This window comes from Colias croceus, chromosome 9, assembly GCF_905220415.1.
Source record: "Colias croceus chromosome 9, ilColCroc2.1".
NCBI lineage: Eukaryota > Metazoa > Arthropoda > Insecta > Lepidoptera > Pieridae > Colias > Colias croceus.
This window is the reverse complement of record NC_059545.1, coordinates 5,878,719-5,895,163: the sequence shown is the minus strand read 5'-3', so window position 1 is coordinate 5,895,163 and position 16,445 is coordinate 5,878,719. Positions and strand designations below refer to the sequence as shown.

Below are 16,445 nucleotides of genomic sequence, written 5' to 3'. Positions count from 1 at the left end.
TAAGATGACTTTGTTTTTAAGCTATTGCATGGCTTCTATCGCGGGCCTTGAGCGCGGGGACCGAGTCCAGAAATTCCGTAAAGAAAAAACCTCGTGCTCCCCACTCCGACGGGCACGGCGCGGCGGTGTGGCTTGAAGGCATGCATTAGATATGCAATAGCTCACAGCCCGTGTTTTCCAATTACAGCACTAGAGCGCATTATGCGGCATAATGCTTAACGTTGAACCAACTTGCCAAGTTAGGTGTAAAAGGGACAAAAAACAACCAGGCATCATTCAAGGTCATACCTTCCCGTGACAAGTCAACGTTCATAGTGCAATCTCCAGTGTATTAGATATAAGCTTCTTGGTCGGGTTGCTTCCGCGCCGATCCAATTCGCAACATGTTGGGTTACGCCCCCAACTTGCCCTCAACTATACTATTCACGACACAATCTGTCAGCTCACTGCAGATTGTGTCAACAGATTGTTACTGAAATTGAATCGTGAGTAGGCTACTATACGCAACATGTTGGGTTACGTCCCCAACGTGCCCTCAACTATACTATTGACGACACAATCTGTCGGCTCACTGCAGATTGTGTCAACAGATTGTTGCTGAAATTGAATCGTGAGTAGCTAGCTTTAGTTTCTCTGTCTACGCTACTCTCTCTACCTTTACTCTTTAGTCTCTGTGGTTTAGACTTTAGGTTTGTAGACTTGCTCTGTGGTTTGTAGTCTTTGTCCCTTTTTGACAGGCGACAGCAGCAATTATTGGTCTTGAAAAATTTCGTAAAATAATCTAAAGTTTATTTAAAATGTCTTCGAAGGCTCTTGCTGTTCCATTAATTCGACACGTTGCGGTAAGTTTTTATCATACCAATGTATAGTCGAGAAAATCTTTTCTTCAAAATATACAAAATTGGCTTGTGTCAAACCCTGTTATGTAAAAGCATTGAAGATAAGTTCGTTCATAATTACTTGATTCCAGACAAGGGGATATGCTCATGCTGCCCCAGCGGTCAGTGAGGCTCGCGTTAAGTCGAATGTTTTACCCAATAAAACACTAATTGCTGCAGTAGACAATGGATCACCTATTACAAGAGTGACCATAGCCTTCAAGTAAGTAGTAAATTCTTATAAGTGTTCTTCTTAAGTATTGAGAGATAGACTATACAATAATGTTTCTTTTTTTTTATTTCAGGGCTGGTTCTCGATATGAGCCACAAACTGAATTGGGTGTTGCCCATGTTCTTCGATCAGCTGCTGGCCTCAGTACCAAAAACGCCAGTGGATTTATGATTTCCCGTAAATTATCTCAAATTGGAGCCTCATTCTCTGCTTCTGGTGACAGAGAGTTCATCTACTACACTCTTGAAGTAATTTTTTTAAATTATATTAACCCTAGATTTCCCCCCCGCGGGATTTCAGGGATAAAACCTATTGTATGTGTTTATCCAAGTTACCCTCTACATGTGTGCTAAATTTCATTGTAATTGGTTAAGTAGTATTTGCGTGAAAGAGAGAATTGTAACTTACATTAAATGATACATATATCCATAAATGAATGCAACATAAAGCAAACTATACAAACACATTGAAATAAATGAAGCCATTTTTTGGAATGTTTTTTACTTGCATTATTTTCACTTTTAAATGCATTGATTGCCTGCAGTTAGTGCAGAGTAGTGACAATATTTGAAAGTAAAGAAATATAATGATTATTTTTCAGGCCACACAGGAAAACTTGGATGTTGCTCTTGAGTACCTGAACAACATTGTTTCCAACCAAGAGTTTAGACCTTGGGAACTCAGTGACAATGTTCCACGATTGAAATATGAGATTGCTGCCCTGTCACCACAGGTACAACCAAATTATTGATATCATTGTTAGCAATTAGCAAAAAATTTGTTTAGATTGAATTAAATAAAAAAAATTGTAGTTATTAGTTTTATAATATTTGACTAGGTGCGTGCTGTGGACCTCCTCCACAAGGCTGCATACCGCCGTGGTCTTGGAAACTCCCTATTTGTCTCTCCAAAGAGAATTGGTAGCATCAGCTCTGAGTCTGTGCAACACTTTGCTGGTAGCACACTGTCCCCAAGCCGATGTGCTATCGTTGTTGTTGGCAACAATCAGGTAACATATTATATAGCAGTTTGTTAATCTAACTAATGATAAAAGAGTATTATAGAACCATAGAGACGGTTTATATGCTTTGGTTTTTTAGGCTATAGTTTTATGTGTAGTAGTTTGTAATTTGTATACAGCTAATGTAATTTTTTTTTTGTAAATATTATGAAAAAATTTGTAAATATGATATGATAATGCTATTTGTATTATGTTAATTTCCAATCATTACCATTTATGTGTATAGCATAATTTAATGTAGTTCTGCCAATTCGTTTTTTCATGTTTTATATTTTAAAATATCTTTGTTTAATTTATGTAATTATGTAAATATATTATCGCTATGTTCGGCTCTTTTCTCTGTCTTCAATAAAAATATCTTCTTATATTTCTTTTGCACATTAATAATTGGCTATGTTTATGTTAAAATCTTACAAGCTTACAAGGAAATTATACTATCAGGTGTGTTAATAACGAAAAAAGGTCTTATTACTTATGTAGGTCATGAAATGACAAACAATAGTTATTAATTAAGTCACACTAAATAAGCACTTATAATGACAAACTTAATATTAATTAAGTTAATTTTAATTAAATTAATTATTTGTTAATAATTAATTATTTGTTTTATTTTATTAATTATTTGTTTTATTTTTATTTGTTAATTTTATTTAAATTTTTTCATTTTTTTTTTATTTTTTTTTACTTACTTCTTAATTTTATTACAGAAATAATGTATTTTATACATGCAAATATTTGTTTTTTTAGGAAAAAGCCAGCATTGTTGCTCAAGGTCTTCAGTTGCCTTCATCTGGCCAAGCAGCAAATGAACAATCCACTTACCATGGTGGTGAGATGAGGTATTATTAATTGTAAAATTCTAAATGTATATTTCATATGACATTTGTTTCATATTTAACATGTTTATACTAGCTTCATCTGTATATTAAATTATTAATGTTAACCATCTCCTTTAGACTTGTTTTTTGTTACTTCTAATAGACTAATTACTCTGTATAATAAAAAAAAATATATTTTTTACTTTAATTGACTCTATCATAGCATGTTTATTTTAACTAATTTAAGCTTATTTTATATTTAATGTCATTCATCCATTAACTATACATTTACTTACAGTAAGTAATCATTTTTTGTTCTGTCTTTAGTCTTTTGGCCATAATATAAGGTTATGAACAATTTTTCTGGAAAAAATAAATCTTATTTTAGGAAAGAAATGGGTGGTGATTTAGCTCATGTAGCTCTCGCTGTCCAAGGTGCACCGGCTGGTTCTAAACAAAGCCTGGCTCTTGCCGTTGCTGCTAAGGGTATGTTTTGAATTTCAACTTTTATATTTTATCAAGTATGTCTTGCTTTGGTTTGGAGAAAATATACAAGTAAGCAAGACAATGTAGCTACAGATCATTAAAATATATTATTTTTGTTTAAAACAATATTATAATATAATAAAATATTATTTACTATGCACTTATTGCATAATATTTATGAAATTTGTAAATGTGCTCCATATTTTGAACAAAAATTATAATTAAACAGTCAAACACAAAGCTATATTACGTGTTCTATATAATATTTATGTATGAATAAAATAAATTTTATAAAAATATTGTCATTAAAAATATTTCATTTTTGCGCAGCTCTTGGCAATGGTCCAGTGACAAAATGGGGAAGCGACAACTCCCCACTAGCTAAGGCGATCGGCAATGTTGGTCCTTTCGCGGCCGCCGGCTTCAATGTTTCATACTCCGACAATGGATTATTTGGAGTCATGCTTTCCGTCCCCAAGGATGAGGCCAACGCTGTAAGTTATAAATGTTTAAATAACTCTTTTAAGTTTCGAAATTTTATGTTTACACTATTAATATGACAACAATCTAGCCAAAAAATGTTCTTCAGAGATTGTATCACATCAGAATAATATACTCATGTATGAACAAGTAAGTGTTACAAAACAATTTTTAAAAGTGAAACTTCTTTAGGCGCATAGAGTAAAAATTCAAGGTCGTGTCATGGAGTTAACGATTTTGGTATCTTTGAGTCTTGCCAAAATATTTTCATTTATGACACGTGTGCTCGGCACACACGCCCCTTTTTTTGTAAATGTCAAATAATATAATTCCATTTTAGGCTGTCAAAGCAGTAGGCCAGTTCCTCAAGAACCCATCTCTGTCAGCTGACGCCATCAAGGCCGGCAAGAACCAGCTTAAACTCCAAGTATTGAGTGAAGCCGACCAAGGCTCCCTCCTCGTAGAGTCTTTGGCGGCGCAAGGCCTGTACACAGGAATTGTTAAGTCCCCCATTGAGTTGGCTGCTGAGATTGACCAGATTTCCAACAGTGATGTATCACAGGTATGTCATTGTTTATTGGATTTGGATGTTTGTTTTGTACAATGTGTGAAGTGATATTATCATTGATTTAAAATTATATTATTATCGTGAACAGTTTGGTGGAATAAAATATATGGAAATTGCAATATGCATATTGTAGTTGTGTGTATAATACTGTATAAAAAAGAAAGTTGAGATTAAAAATTATTTAATACTAGATTTCCGCCCGCGGCTTCGCCCGCGTTTGCAAAGGAAAACCCGCATAGTTCCCGTTCCCGTGGAATTTCCGGGATAAAAACTATCCTATGTGTTAATCCAAGTTACCCTCTATATGTGTGCTAAAGGGGTTTGAAACTTTTTGTATGGACGCTGGCATATCGACCTGCCGCCATTTTGATTTTTTTTCAAAATCGCGGCGCACGATTAAAGTGGTATGTATGGATAGAGGACACATAGACGAACAAAAAATGTCTCATAACAACTATGTTATAAGGTCTCCAAATAATCACTCCCAGGTAGATTATTATTATTACAGGAAGAAATTAGGTATTCATTACATTACTTACATTTTTATGTAAGTATGTATGTTTTTATGTAATGAATGTACCTACTTTCTTCAAATAAACGGTTAATTAATAATAATCTACCTGGGAGTGATTATTTGGATATAATATTATGCATATAGACACGTAATAAGTCAATTTTTAGTGTTTGTCGTTGTACTCATAAGTGAATATTTACCTCCAAATATCTCGGTAATGTGACGCTTTAGGGTACTATGTTATTAGACATTTTTTGTTTGTCTATGTATCCTCTATCCATGCATACAACTTTAATCGTGCGCCGCGATTTTGAAAAAAAATCAAAATGGCGGCCGGGTTGATATGCCAGAAAGTTTCAATGCCCTTTCATTGTAATCGGTTCAGTAGTTTTTACGTGAAAGAGTAACAAACATCCATACATCCATACAAACTTTCGCATTTATAATATTAGTAGGACTAGTCTACAAATTTTAAGGTCAGCTTTATATAGGTTATTGCACATACTATGTATATGCAAATCTATGCTATCCCATGTGTTCAGTCAAATTGATGGTTTTAGTTTAGTATTAATATTGTAAAAATTTTAAGTAACATTTAATTTTTTTTTTAATTTTCCAGGCCCTTTCAAATGCAACAAGGAACAAGATGTCCATGGGAGCTGCTGGCAACCTTGCATTTGTGCCATATGTGGATGAACTTTAAATTTTAGATTGATATAGATGAATTTTTTATGTTGGACATATTCTCATAACTTTAGAGAACCACCAAACAGTTATGTACAATATTATGTTAATTTATTGTTGATTAAATGATTATCAAAGTATTTTTGAGTTTTATTTAATACTTTCTGTGCCCCTCGGGCGCATTGCTCTGCTCTTGTTGGTCTTAGCATGATGATAATATATAGCCTATAAACCTTTCTTGATAAATGGGCTCTCTAAAACCGAAAGAATTCTTTAAATCGGACCAGTAGTTCCTGAGATTCTCTGAGATTTCAAATCCTTCAGCTTTATAATATTAGAAGTATCTATAACACATTAGAAGAATAAAAAACCCACCTAAAGCCTATGGCTGTAAAAAGTAGATTTAATACAAATCCAGACCATAGGACATATTTTATTATCACTAATTATAATAATATTGCAGACAAATTTGTATTACCTATGTGCAATTTCTTAGTAAGTTATCAAATGTTTTTGCCAGATTTTGAGTTATATTTTTTGGTAATTTAAATGGATAGTGTATAATATTATAATCAATTGATAGGGAATGTATTAAAAATAAGGGAATATAAACTATTATTGATGGTGACAAATCTGTGAGAGCAATAATAATAGAAGATAGATAGTGGTAGCTACTTAATAATACTAATATTTTGTTGTTTAAGCAATTAATAAGGATTAACAAACAATACAATTTAGAAAAATTCGTTAGGTATTTTACCATAAAGAAAGAACAATTATACATTTTCAGTGAAGAATATATTACTAGAACAGTAAAGGCATTTGAAAACAGAAACAATCAAATATTTTTACTTTTTGGAAAATATCCATCTTGAAGGTACTATATTATTAAAAACTGCAACATTGCTATTTTAATAACAGTTTGTTGAAAAATATTCTATTATTTTAATAGGGTTTAAACTATAGTGTGAGGTAAAGGTAAAGTAAATTGGTTATTGACGGATTTTTAATAAATAAAAATTTTATAAATTTAACTTAAATCATATTTATTGCACTTCAGCTTCAGTAAGTAACATATTTGGTATCCCTTTTGATATTGGAAATTTTCTGCCTGATTCTGGACAAACTAAATTCCCTTCTTCTATTTCTATTTCAAGTAAAACTTTGTGAACCTTTTTTAAGAATTCACTATTTTCTTCAAACTTTGGTTCAACTGTTTGAGGAAGGCCATCACTGTGTCCAATACTGTCGGCTGCTCTCCACAGAACTTCCCAATCTAGTTTAGGTATAATGCGAGAAATAAATTCAGGATTGAAATCGACTTCTGTTATTTTAATATTAGTTGCATTTATAGCAAGTGGATACCCAGTAACTACACCTTTTAAACATTTCGAAGTAAGCATGTTATGTGTTATTAACTTCATTCTTTTTCTTCGAAATTTAACACAACCCTAAATAAACATTAGTTTTTTAATTCGTTATAATATAGATTTAAAATTCACGCTTACTCCTCAAACAAACTTCAATAACACTTCTCATCTAAATAAAACAATGTGCGAAATTCTCTCAAGTACAAAATAATGAAAATATGAATTATTTCGTTCTCACTTCTCCCTCTCATGCACGACACAAAGCAATGCACCCGTATATTCAATGTAGGTACTCTGTGCAATGCACGATCTAGACAAATGGCAAATAATGAGTAATGACAATAATTGACAGGCCGTCAAGCGACAGATAATATATTTCTTGCTCTGTGGCGACAGACAACAGCAGTACAGTCACAGATAATATAATACTATCGGTGTAGTAAGGTGTAGAGTCACTGTACAATGCTACCCGGAACATTACAAGGCGTTTGGCCAAATTCGAACATAGGGCGATCATCTTTTAAAACTTATTTTCATGAGAAATTGTTGAAAAGGCTTAGCGTAGAAGTTTTTAAATAAACTGAACATCCTAATGAATTCACTAATTCACTTGTTAGTTATTGATGAATCTGCTATTGCTTTAAAAGAGTTCTTACGAGATTTACCTCGAATGATATAAAATAATATAATTTAATTATCACTATAAATCGTCGGTGATTTGTTTTAAAATTGTATTTTTTAAGCTGTAACATGACTGAGGAACTTTTAAAAATTAATAAGTTCTCTATAATCTATGATTTAACTTTATAGATTCTGTCCAAAGATTCTGTCTGTTTACTATTTAGCACAAGTACAGCTGTACATGTATTTTTGACGACAAATTATACAGTTTTAAATTAAAATAGTTTCACTGATTATGCTATCCACATCTTCTCCTCCAGCTGTTACTTTAAATGATGCTAGTAAACCAACATCGAAACATCAAACTTCCTGCGACGAAATGAGCACGAATGGAAGTGATAACAATGAACTTCAAGACAACACAACACAAATCAATCCTAAGAACAATACAAGTGAAAGTAATGCTGTGAGTGCTGATACAAAATTGCAAAATAATGTGGGAACGCCAAAAAAGAAAAATGCCCGTAAGCGTGAAAAATTAAAGAAATTACAAATACCTTCACCAAATGTAAGTTTGCACTCAAACCCTGAAGCAAGATTCACTCCAGGAAACGGTGAGTCCCTTGAATTACGTCCATCTACTTCGCAAGAAGTTACAAATCAAGTATCGAAATCTCAAGGCAAAGGTGTACAGGACACAAAAAATATTGTAAAAAAAAAGAATAAAGATGTATCGAAAACAATAAATGAGGGATTGTCTCAGTTGCATGTTTCTTCCAAAAAGCAAGATCACGCGAATTCACAGCGAACTAATACGGTAAATGATTACTTTGTACAACAAGTCATCCCATTATATGCTACAGCAAATGCCAGGTATCTAGAAAACCTCTCACATCATCCGCAGTTCCAATTTGCGCAAAATATTACTTCCCAGCAATTATTTAATCATTATAGACAGACATCAAGTGCTCCAAACTCTCCGTCAGTACCTGGAAACATGCATCTTAGCCCTATCAGTTTTCCAAATTCACCATATATTCAATCAAATTTACATTCTCCAAAATTTATGCAAAACGTCATGCAACACCCTTTATTAAATCACTCAGTAAATGTGGGCAGAAATTTTAATATGCAGAGAAATATGCATTATGGACCCATCAATGCTATGTATTTTAATGAAATAAAAAACATGTCTTCCCAACAAGTCACCCCAAACCGTACAAATGGTAAAAAAGACCAAAAGAGTTCTGATCAAAAATTTGAAAATTATATGTCACAAGAAGATGTGGAACAAGGCTTGGAAAATAACACACTTTTGGAAGGAGTGTTACGTATTAATCCAAAGCAATTTCAACATGCATATGTTTCAAGTCATGATCGTAGTGAGCAAGATGTTTTAATAGAAGGAGTAAAAAATAGAAATCGTGCCCTTGAAGGTGATGTTGTAATTGTTCAATTCATTGACACTGACTCAGAAGAAAATACAGATGAAAACAAGCAAAAAAAAGGCAAAGTTGTGTATATAAAGGAAAGAGTCCATTTACGCAATTGCATTGGAACATTAAAGTTGATGCCAGATAAAAATAGACAAAGGGCTCTTCTAGTTCCTAGGGATTTTAGAATGCCTAGATTAAATGTACCCTGCACATATTGGCCAGATAATTTTTATAATGATTCAAAAAGCTACGAAAATACACTCTTTCTAGCCAAAATAATAGAGTGGTTTGATACAAGATTTGCTATAGGTAAAATAGTGTGCAACATTGGTGTGTCAGGAGACATGCAATCAGAAACAAAAGCAATTTTAGCACAAACTGACTTAGATGTCACACCTTTTGGTTCAGAAGTCAGGCATTTGTATCCTCACCTAGATTATGTTATACCAGAAGAGGAAATTAAATTGAGAGAAGATTGTCGAAAGTTATGTATTTTCAGTATTGACCCCCATAACTGCCGTGATATTGATGATGCTGTTTCATGTAGGGTCCTGGAAAATGGTAATTACGAAATAGGTGTGCATATATCTGATGTATCACATTTCTTAACAGAAAACACTATACTTGATGAAAAAGTTGCTGAAAAGGCAACTACAGTGTATATGGTTGAAAAAGCATACCACATGTTACCTGATGAACTTTGTATGCTTTGTTCTTTATTTCCTGGAGTAGATAAACTTGCTTTTTCTATATTTTGGGAGATAACAGATGATGCTCAAGTTTTGAGTACAAGATTTAGTAAAACTATTATTCATTCTTGTTGTCAGCTTGCTTATGAACATGCACAGGCTGTCCTTGAAAATAAAGATGATGCTGAATTAAACTTGCCAGAAATGTACAATGACTTTAAACATGCAGATGTGAAGGAAACAATAAGAAATTTGGGTAAGATAGCATCTATTTTAAGGAGGCGACGATTCGAAGGTGGGGCACTTAGAATTGATCAACCCAAAGTATCCTTCCACTTGAGCCCTAAAGATGGAATGCCTGAGTCTTTTTGGATTTATGAAAGTAAAGAAAGCCATCAGCTGATTGAGGAATTTATGTTACTTGCAAATATGTCTGTTGCTCAAAGAATATACGAAGATTATCCTCGATTAGCATTTCTAAGATGTCATCCAGAACCAAGCGGTTACATGTTGCGCCAGTTGGAAAAATCTCTGAAACCCATGGGCATAGACATTGAGATATCATCTGCTGGTGATTTGCAAAGGTCACTTCTACCATATGTAGGTCCCTCTAACACTGATAAAGGAAAAGCAATGGTTTTAAGTATGTTGTGTACAAAACCAATGGCAAGAGCGAAATATTTTTGTGCTGGTGGATATGAAGAAGACTTCCATCATTATGCGTTGAATGTTCCATTATATACACATTTTACAAGTCCCATTAGGAGATATGCCGATATAATGGTTCATAGGTAAGATAAAATCAATATTGAATAATACATGACATTGTTTTTATTTATTTATTTATTTATTTATTTAGCCTTTATAATCCATGACATTTAGATACAGTTTACTACAAAAGAAATATAAATATTATTATCGTAAGTTATATACAGTGGTGGATGCTTAATTATTTCTATTACCAATAATAAAAAAAAAACTAGCTGTGCCCCGCGGTTTTACCCGCGTTGCTCCGCTCCTGTTGGTCTTAGCGTGATGATATATATTATGCTTTAAGATTACATTTGACTCTTTTCAGGTTATTATCAGCTAGTATTAAATACAGAGATGTGCCCAAGTGGGAAGTCGACAAAGTCAGAATGGTTGCCGCACAATGCAATAAACAAAAATACAATGCTAAAAAAGCTGGCGAATTATCTACAGAATTATATATTCTGAAATATATTGCGATGCATTCTCCTGTGACAACCGAAGCAGTTGTTGTTGAAGTTCGAGAAAAGTACATAGATGTCATTATCGTTGCTATGAGCCTAAACAGAAGAATATTTTTCAATAATGTAAGACTGATTTTAATTTGATCACCTTTTTAAGAAAAAAAATTTAACTAGCTTGACCACAACTGCTGTACCGCGCCTTATAACTAATGATAGGATCGATACTGCGTCATTTCATTCGTATTTAAATTTTATGTAGTCAGGCAAAATAAACTTTTATCCAAAATATGCAAAAAGGATTGCTAAGTAAACAATATAGAGTAAGAGCCCAGGGCCCCCAGACCTTACTTATTTTCTGAGTAACGAAAAGTATCGTACAGAGTAGTGTTAGAGTATACTCTGAAGGTATGCATACTTGCTAGCTTGGGCCGACGGCCAATTCACAGGTACCAGGTGCTAAAGGTACATAAAAATATTGGTCACTTTTCTTAAATTCTGAGAGCTGATTTTTATATATATTTTAAAAAATTGTATTAAAAATTAAATATTAATATTCCCAGACAGTTTTGGTCGGCGGTAATTTCCGCCAGACGCTTTAAAGTCTGCAAAAAAAATAACGTAAGTTTACTTACAGTCTGAGTCTTGATTTTGAAATATGATATTCTAGAAACTATTTTAACACTATTTCTATGCAGCCAGACAAATCCTAGGGGCCAAATATCCCCCAGACATATTTAAAATCTCGTCATGAGTATTAACGCGCACATAATGTTTTCGCGGTTTTATATCACAGGCCCATTGAATTTATGTTTTAGTTCAGTCTTGTAAATTTATACACTAAATTAAGGTTTAGTTAATAATAATAAAACCATATTTTAGTGCCCAATTACAAATTATAAATTTCAGTATGATATATAAATAAATAAATAAATAAAATCTTTATTTTGCTTTAAACATGGTATTCAATGGTGATACAATTATATTAATAAAGCACAAACATGTTCAGCCAATACAAGCATGCAAAAATAATTAGGTACCATAAAGGAGTTAATGGTCTGTTCGGGTTGAACTTTCCATGAACTCCTTTATGGTATAGAAGTTTTTTTCATTAAGCCAAATAAGAAGATGTTTTCTAAATTTATAATCATTACACGTCTTTAAGTTATTTGGCAGATGATTGAATATTTTAACGGCCATCCCCACGCAACTTTCCCTGTATTTGACGATACGAGGGTTCTCTCGTAAAATTAATTTATTCGGATCCCTTCGTGATCTCGAGTTTAGTTGAGAGGATGTTTATTATGATAGAAATTATTAAGTTATGAATGGAAATGTTCGTACGAAAAGTAACAAAAAAATTAATTTTGTTACTAGCATTTTATCCTGTAAAATATATTTATTAGTATTTTTCTACAAAACATAGAGAAAGCTCCATATTTTTACTTATATTCAAATATTATTTTTAACCAGTTGGTATTTACAATAGAATTTATATTATGTAAATGTATGTGTATGCTCTACATATTTCTCTATGTTTTGTAGAAAAATACAAATAAATATTTTTACAGGTTAAAATGCTAGTAACAAAATTAATTTTTAGTTACTTTTCGTACGAACCTTTCCATTCATAACTTAATAATTTCTATCGTACTGAAATTTATAATTTGTAATTGGGCACTAAAATATGGTTTTATTATTATTAACTAAACCTTAATTTAGTGTATAAATTTACAAGACTGAACTAAAACATAAATTCAATGGGCCTGTGATATAAAACCGCGAAAACATTATGTGCGCGTTAATACTCATGACGAGATTTTAAATATGTCTGGGGGATATTTGGCCCCTAGGATTTGTCTGGCTGCATAGAAATAGTGTTAAAATAGTTTCTAGAATATCATATAGAGCAGGCTCCAAGGAGATGTTCGTTTGCAAAAATAGCGGACCTAAATCTGACTTCTGATATATATTGTATAGATCCCAGACATCCTATAGACAGATGTTGCCAACCAGTTTTGTGGTCCCCCTCCCCCCACCCCGGTAATTAAATATGGCATACAAAGAAAAAAATAAAAATTTCCAAAACATGCCGTGTGGGATATCAAATGAAAGAGCTTATTGAGTAGATCACGAATATATAGCATACTATAACATTTCTTACACTTTCTCTAAGATTTTTTAGAAAATTTACGAAAATGCTCCATTTTTGAGTTAACTTTAAACCACTATAGATTGAAAACTCATGTATATATTTTTTAAATTATTATTTTAAATAATTAACAATAGTCACGATAGTACGATTCAATAGTTTGTAATAAGTGAGCTATATGTATGTGGTGGATTTGATGACCCCACAAAATGTTTTAAATTGCAAGGCGCAACTTTCACTGAAGTTACCGATTTGAAATCTAATCACACAGAGGCTGATTCAAGAATGTTCTGCCATATTGCAGAGATAATTATTCTAAGCCCTGCCACCGATATTTTTGTATTAGGCCTTTATTTCTGGCATAAACTTGAAAATATACTCGCCATCTTTGAATGCTCCCCCCACTCCCCCATGCAACTATTTCACTGTACGAACTATTGAATCGTAAACAATGGACTATTGTTAATTATTTAAAATAATAATTTAAAAAATATATTCATGAGTTTTCAATCTATAGTGGTTTAAAGTTAACTCAAAAATGGAGCATTTTCGTAAATTTTCTAAAAAATCTTAGAGAAAGTGTAAGAAATGTTATAGTATGCTATATATTCGTGATCTACTCAATAAGCTCTTTCATTTGATACCCCACACGGCAAGTTTTGGAAATTTTTATTTTTTTCTTTGTATGCCATATTTAATTACCGGGGTGGGGAGAGGGGGACCACAAAACTGGTTGGCAACATCTGTCTATAGGATGTCTGGGATCTATACAATATATATCAGAAGTCAGATTTAGGTCCGCTATTTTTGCAAACGAAACTCCACTGAGAGTCCGGTCTAATATATAAAAATCAAGACTCAGACTGTAAGTAAACTTACCTACGTTATTTTTTTTTGCAGACTTTAAAGCGTCTGGCGGAAATTACCGCCGACCAAAACCGTCTGGGAATATTAATATTTAATTTTTAATACAATTTTTTAAAATATACATATATAAAAATCAGCTCTCAGAATTTAAGAAAAGTGACCAATATTTTTATGTACTTTTAGCACCTGGTACCTGTGAATTGGCCGTCGGCCCAAGCTAGCAAGTATGCATACCTTCAGAGTATAACTCTAACACTACTCTGTACGATACTTTTCGTTACTCAGAAAATAAGTAAGGTCTGGGGGCCCTGGGCTCTTGGACCAATATATTTTATCAAATCAAATTACACACATACTAGAGGTCATTGACATTCATATTTTAAGATGGATTGCTTATAGCTTAACCGCAACCGCTTCACCTGTAGGTATGTGCGGTGAGGCGGGGACCAGGTAAGAAAGAGCACGAATTAGAAGTAAGAAAGAAACAGAACGGTCGGCACTCTTCCCCGCCTCGCTTCGCGAGGAGCTAAGGCGCGGTACAGCAGTTGTGGTCAGTTGTGCTTGCATTGTACTTGAATTTAATGCATTTCTAATCATTTCTAGTTTGTTTTAATTTTTCTTCTAAACTTCAAATGTGTCTCTTATTTCTAGCTATAAGTACTTATTTTTAATTAATTTTTATGTTAAACAAAAAGAAGTTTTTTTATATTCAAATATTTTAAATATTTCAGGATTTCCCCGGGGAATATAAATGTATAAAAAATGATGCAGGCATGAAATTATCCAAGATGGAATTGACATGGAAAGCCACAGATGATCTACCTCAAGTCAAACAAACCATTAGTGTGTTTTCTACACTACAAGTGGAAATGAATAAGGGAGATGACATGGTGAAGGTTGAAATTAAACTGGTTAGACCTCTGCAATCAGACCCTACTTAATAGTTTTATAGGCACAATATTAGTTATATATTCATGATCTTTAATGTTTTAGCATAATAATAGTAAATTGACAAAATTTTAATAATTATGATGAAATAATTGCATTATTTTTTTTAAACTGTATATTTTATACAATGTGTATGTTGGACTTGGTATTATGCTCAAATATGAGATATTGTAGAATTTTGACAAAGTATAAAAACTGGTGGTATTATGAAAGTAATAATATCACAGATTTTTTATACTATGAAATGTTTAATGATCCTCCTGTTGTAGGTAAGTACTAAGTACCTGAAATAATTAATTCAGATATTCATCTTTTCAATTGAAAATGTCTTCATGTTGTATGTGTACTTATTTAAAATATTTTTATGATTAATATTTTTTTTATTTGTCATTTAAATTCGAGCCCAATTCGTTGAAGGACAAAGTACATTTTTATTTATTTTAATTTATTGACTGTAAAAAATTAAATGCGGCAATAAATGTAATACATAATAATTTATATTTTATAGAATAAGTAGTAGATTTGTATGAATGTTTTACAGTTTATGCATATTTTTGTAGTGACTTTTTTAATTACCTAGTTTAATTATGTAAGACTTTCAACTCTGTTGTTTTTATTCTATGATCGTTGATATTAGAAAGTAGATGGAAGATGTTAAAGCAATTCGAACTTAAAATAAACACTTAATTTTTTTTACATAAATTGGGAAGTGTTGTTTATAGTTAGTTGTTTTGACTTCGCACTTTCGACTTTTCGATCTTATCTACAATTTTAATGAATTTTATTAGAAAATAAAATGAAATAGTAGAAAAAATAATAATTCTTTCATTTATAATCTATACTTATTATTATAAAGCTGAAGAGTTTGTTTGTTTGAACGCGCTAATCTCGGGAACTACTGGTCCGATTTGAAAAATTATTTCCAAGTTAAATAGCTCATTTATCTAGGAAGGCTATAGGCTACATTATATCATTACGCTACGACAAACAGGAGAGGAGCCACGGGGGTGAAACCGCGCGGAGCAGCTAGTACCACTTGCTACGATCGCTGCGCCTTATTTTCTAGACAAATAAATAAAATTCCCTCCGTACGCTGATACAAAGTGTTAGCGCTCATTGAATGAGGACGTATCATTAAAAAAAGTAATTACTATTATACGTAAGGTATTAGTAGATATTACGGTACACGTATCATTCAGCAATCGTAAGTAAAAGAGCTCTTAAATTCAGTCTAAAATCAGTGTAGTGTTATAAGCGCATTCGCACCAGCTTAATTTGTTTGTTGGTGTAGAAGTGAAATAAAGACAATGTTTTGTTTTATATACAACTTATAAATAAGGTCGGAACCGGAAACGGAACATTTTGTATATTGCACGTATGATTGCACGCCTTGCACAGCCTCGCACCCATAAGCGTGTGGGTGTGCTTTACTCTCGATACTTAAATAATAGAATTTTGCTAGATTCTGAA

The 16,445-nt window shown here is 32.5% G+C and overlaps 3 protein-coding genes across 3 annotated transcripts; 2 read left to right on the top strand and 1 right to left on the bottom strand.

The window, feature by feature from the left end:
• The first annotated feature begins 689 nt into the window (after positions 1-689).
• LOC123694298 (cytochrome b-c1 complex subunit 2, mitochondrial) lies at positions 690-5,821 on the top strand. Its single transcript, XM_045639692.1, has 10 exons — positions 690-842; positions 971-1,101; positions 1,184-1,358; positions 1,712-1,843; positions 1,949-2,119; positions 2,879-2,970; positions 3,338-3,435; positions 3,766-3,929; positions 4,256-4,477; positions 5,617-5,821. The coding sequence occupies exons 1-10, from the start codon at positions 798-800 to the stop codon at positions 5,698-5,700; spliced, it is 1,314 nt and encodes a 437-aa protein (XP_045495648.1). The 5' UTR covers positions 690-797; the 3' UTR covers positions 5,701-5,821.
• An 889-nt stretch (positions 5,822-6,710) lies between these two features.
• LOC123694311 (multifunctional methyltransferase subunit TRM112-like protein) lies at positions 6,711-7,385 on the bottom strand. Its single transcript, XM_045639712.1, has one exon. The coding sequence runs from the start codon at positions 7,103-7,105 to the stop codon at positions 6,728-6,730; it is 378 nt and encodes a 125-aa protein (XP_045495668.1). The 5' UTR covers positions 7,106-7,385; the 3' UTR covers positions 6,711-6,727.
• Positions 7,386-7,865: 480 nt separating this feature from the next.
• On the top strand, positions 7,866-15,777 carry LOC123694290 (DIS3-like exonuclease 2). Its single transcript, XM_045639682.1, has 3 exons — positions 7,866-10,588; positions 10,876-11,134; positions 14,759-15,777. Exons 1-3 carry the CDS (start codon positions 7,968-7,970, stop codon positions 14,966-14,968), a joined length of 3,090 nt encoding a protein of 1,029 aa, XP_045495638.1. The 5' UTR covers positions 7,866-7,967; the 3' UTR covers positions 14,969-15,777.
• Positions 15,778-16,445: the final 668 nt, after the last annotated feature.

Coding starts and splice junctions, on each gene's coding strand:
- LOC123694311 (XM_045639712.1), bottom strand. CDS start 7,105: ATGAAGTTAATAACACATAACATGCTTACTTCGAAATGTTTAAAAGGT.
- LOC123694298 (XM_045639692.1), top strand. CDS start 798: ATGTCTTCGAAGGCTCTTGCTGTTCCATTAATTCGACACGTTGCG. Junction 843..970: donor CATTAATTCGACACGTTGCG/GTAAGTTTTTAT, acceptor ACTTGATTCCAG/ACAAGGGGATATGCTCATGC. Junction 2,120..2,878: donor TTGTTGTTGGCAACAATCAG/GTAACATATTAT, acceptor TTGTTTTTTTAG/GAAAAAGCCAGCATTGTTGC.
- LOC123694290 (XM_045639682.1), top strand. CDS start 7,968: ATGCTATCCACATCTTCTCCTCCAGCTGTTACTTTAAATGATGCTAGT. Junction 10,589..10,875: donor GCCGATATAATGGTTCATAG/GTAAGATAAAAT, acceptor GACTCTTTTCAG/GTTATTATCAGCTAGTATTA. Junction 11,135..14,758: donor GAAGAATATTTTTCAATAAT/GTAAGACTGATT, acceptor TAAATATTTCAG/GATTTCCCCGGGGAATATAA.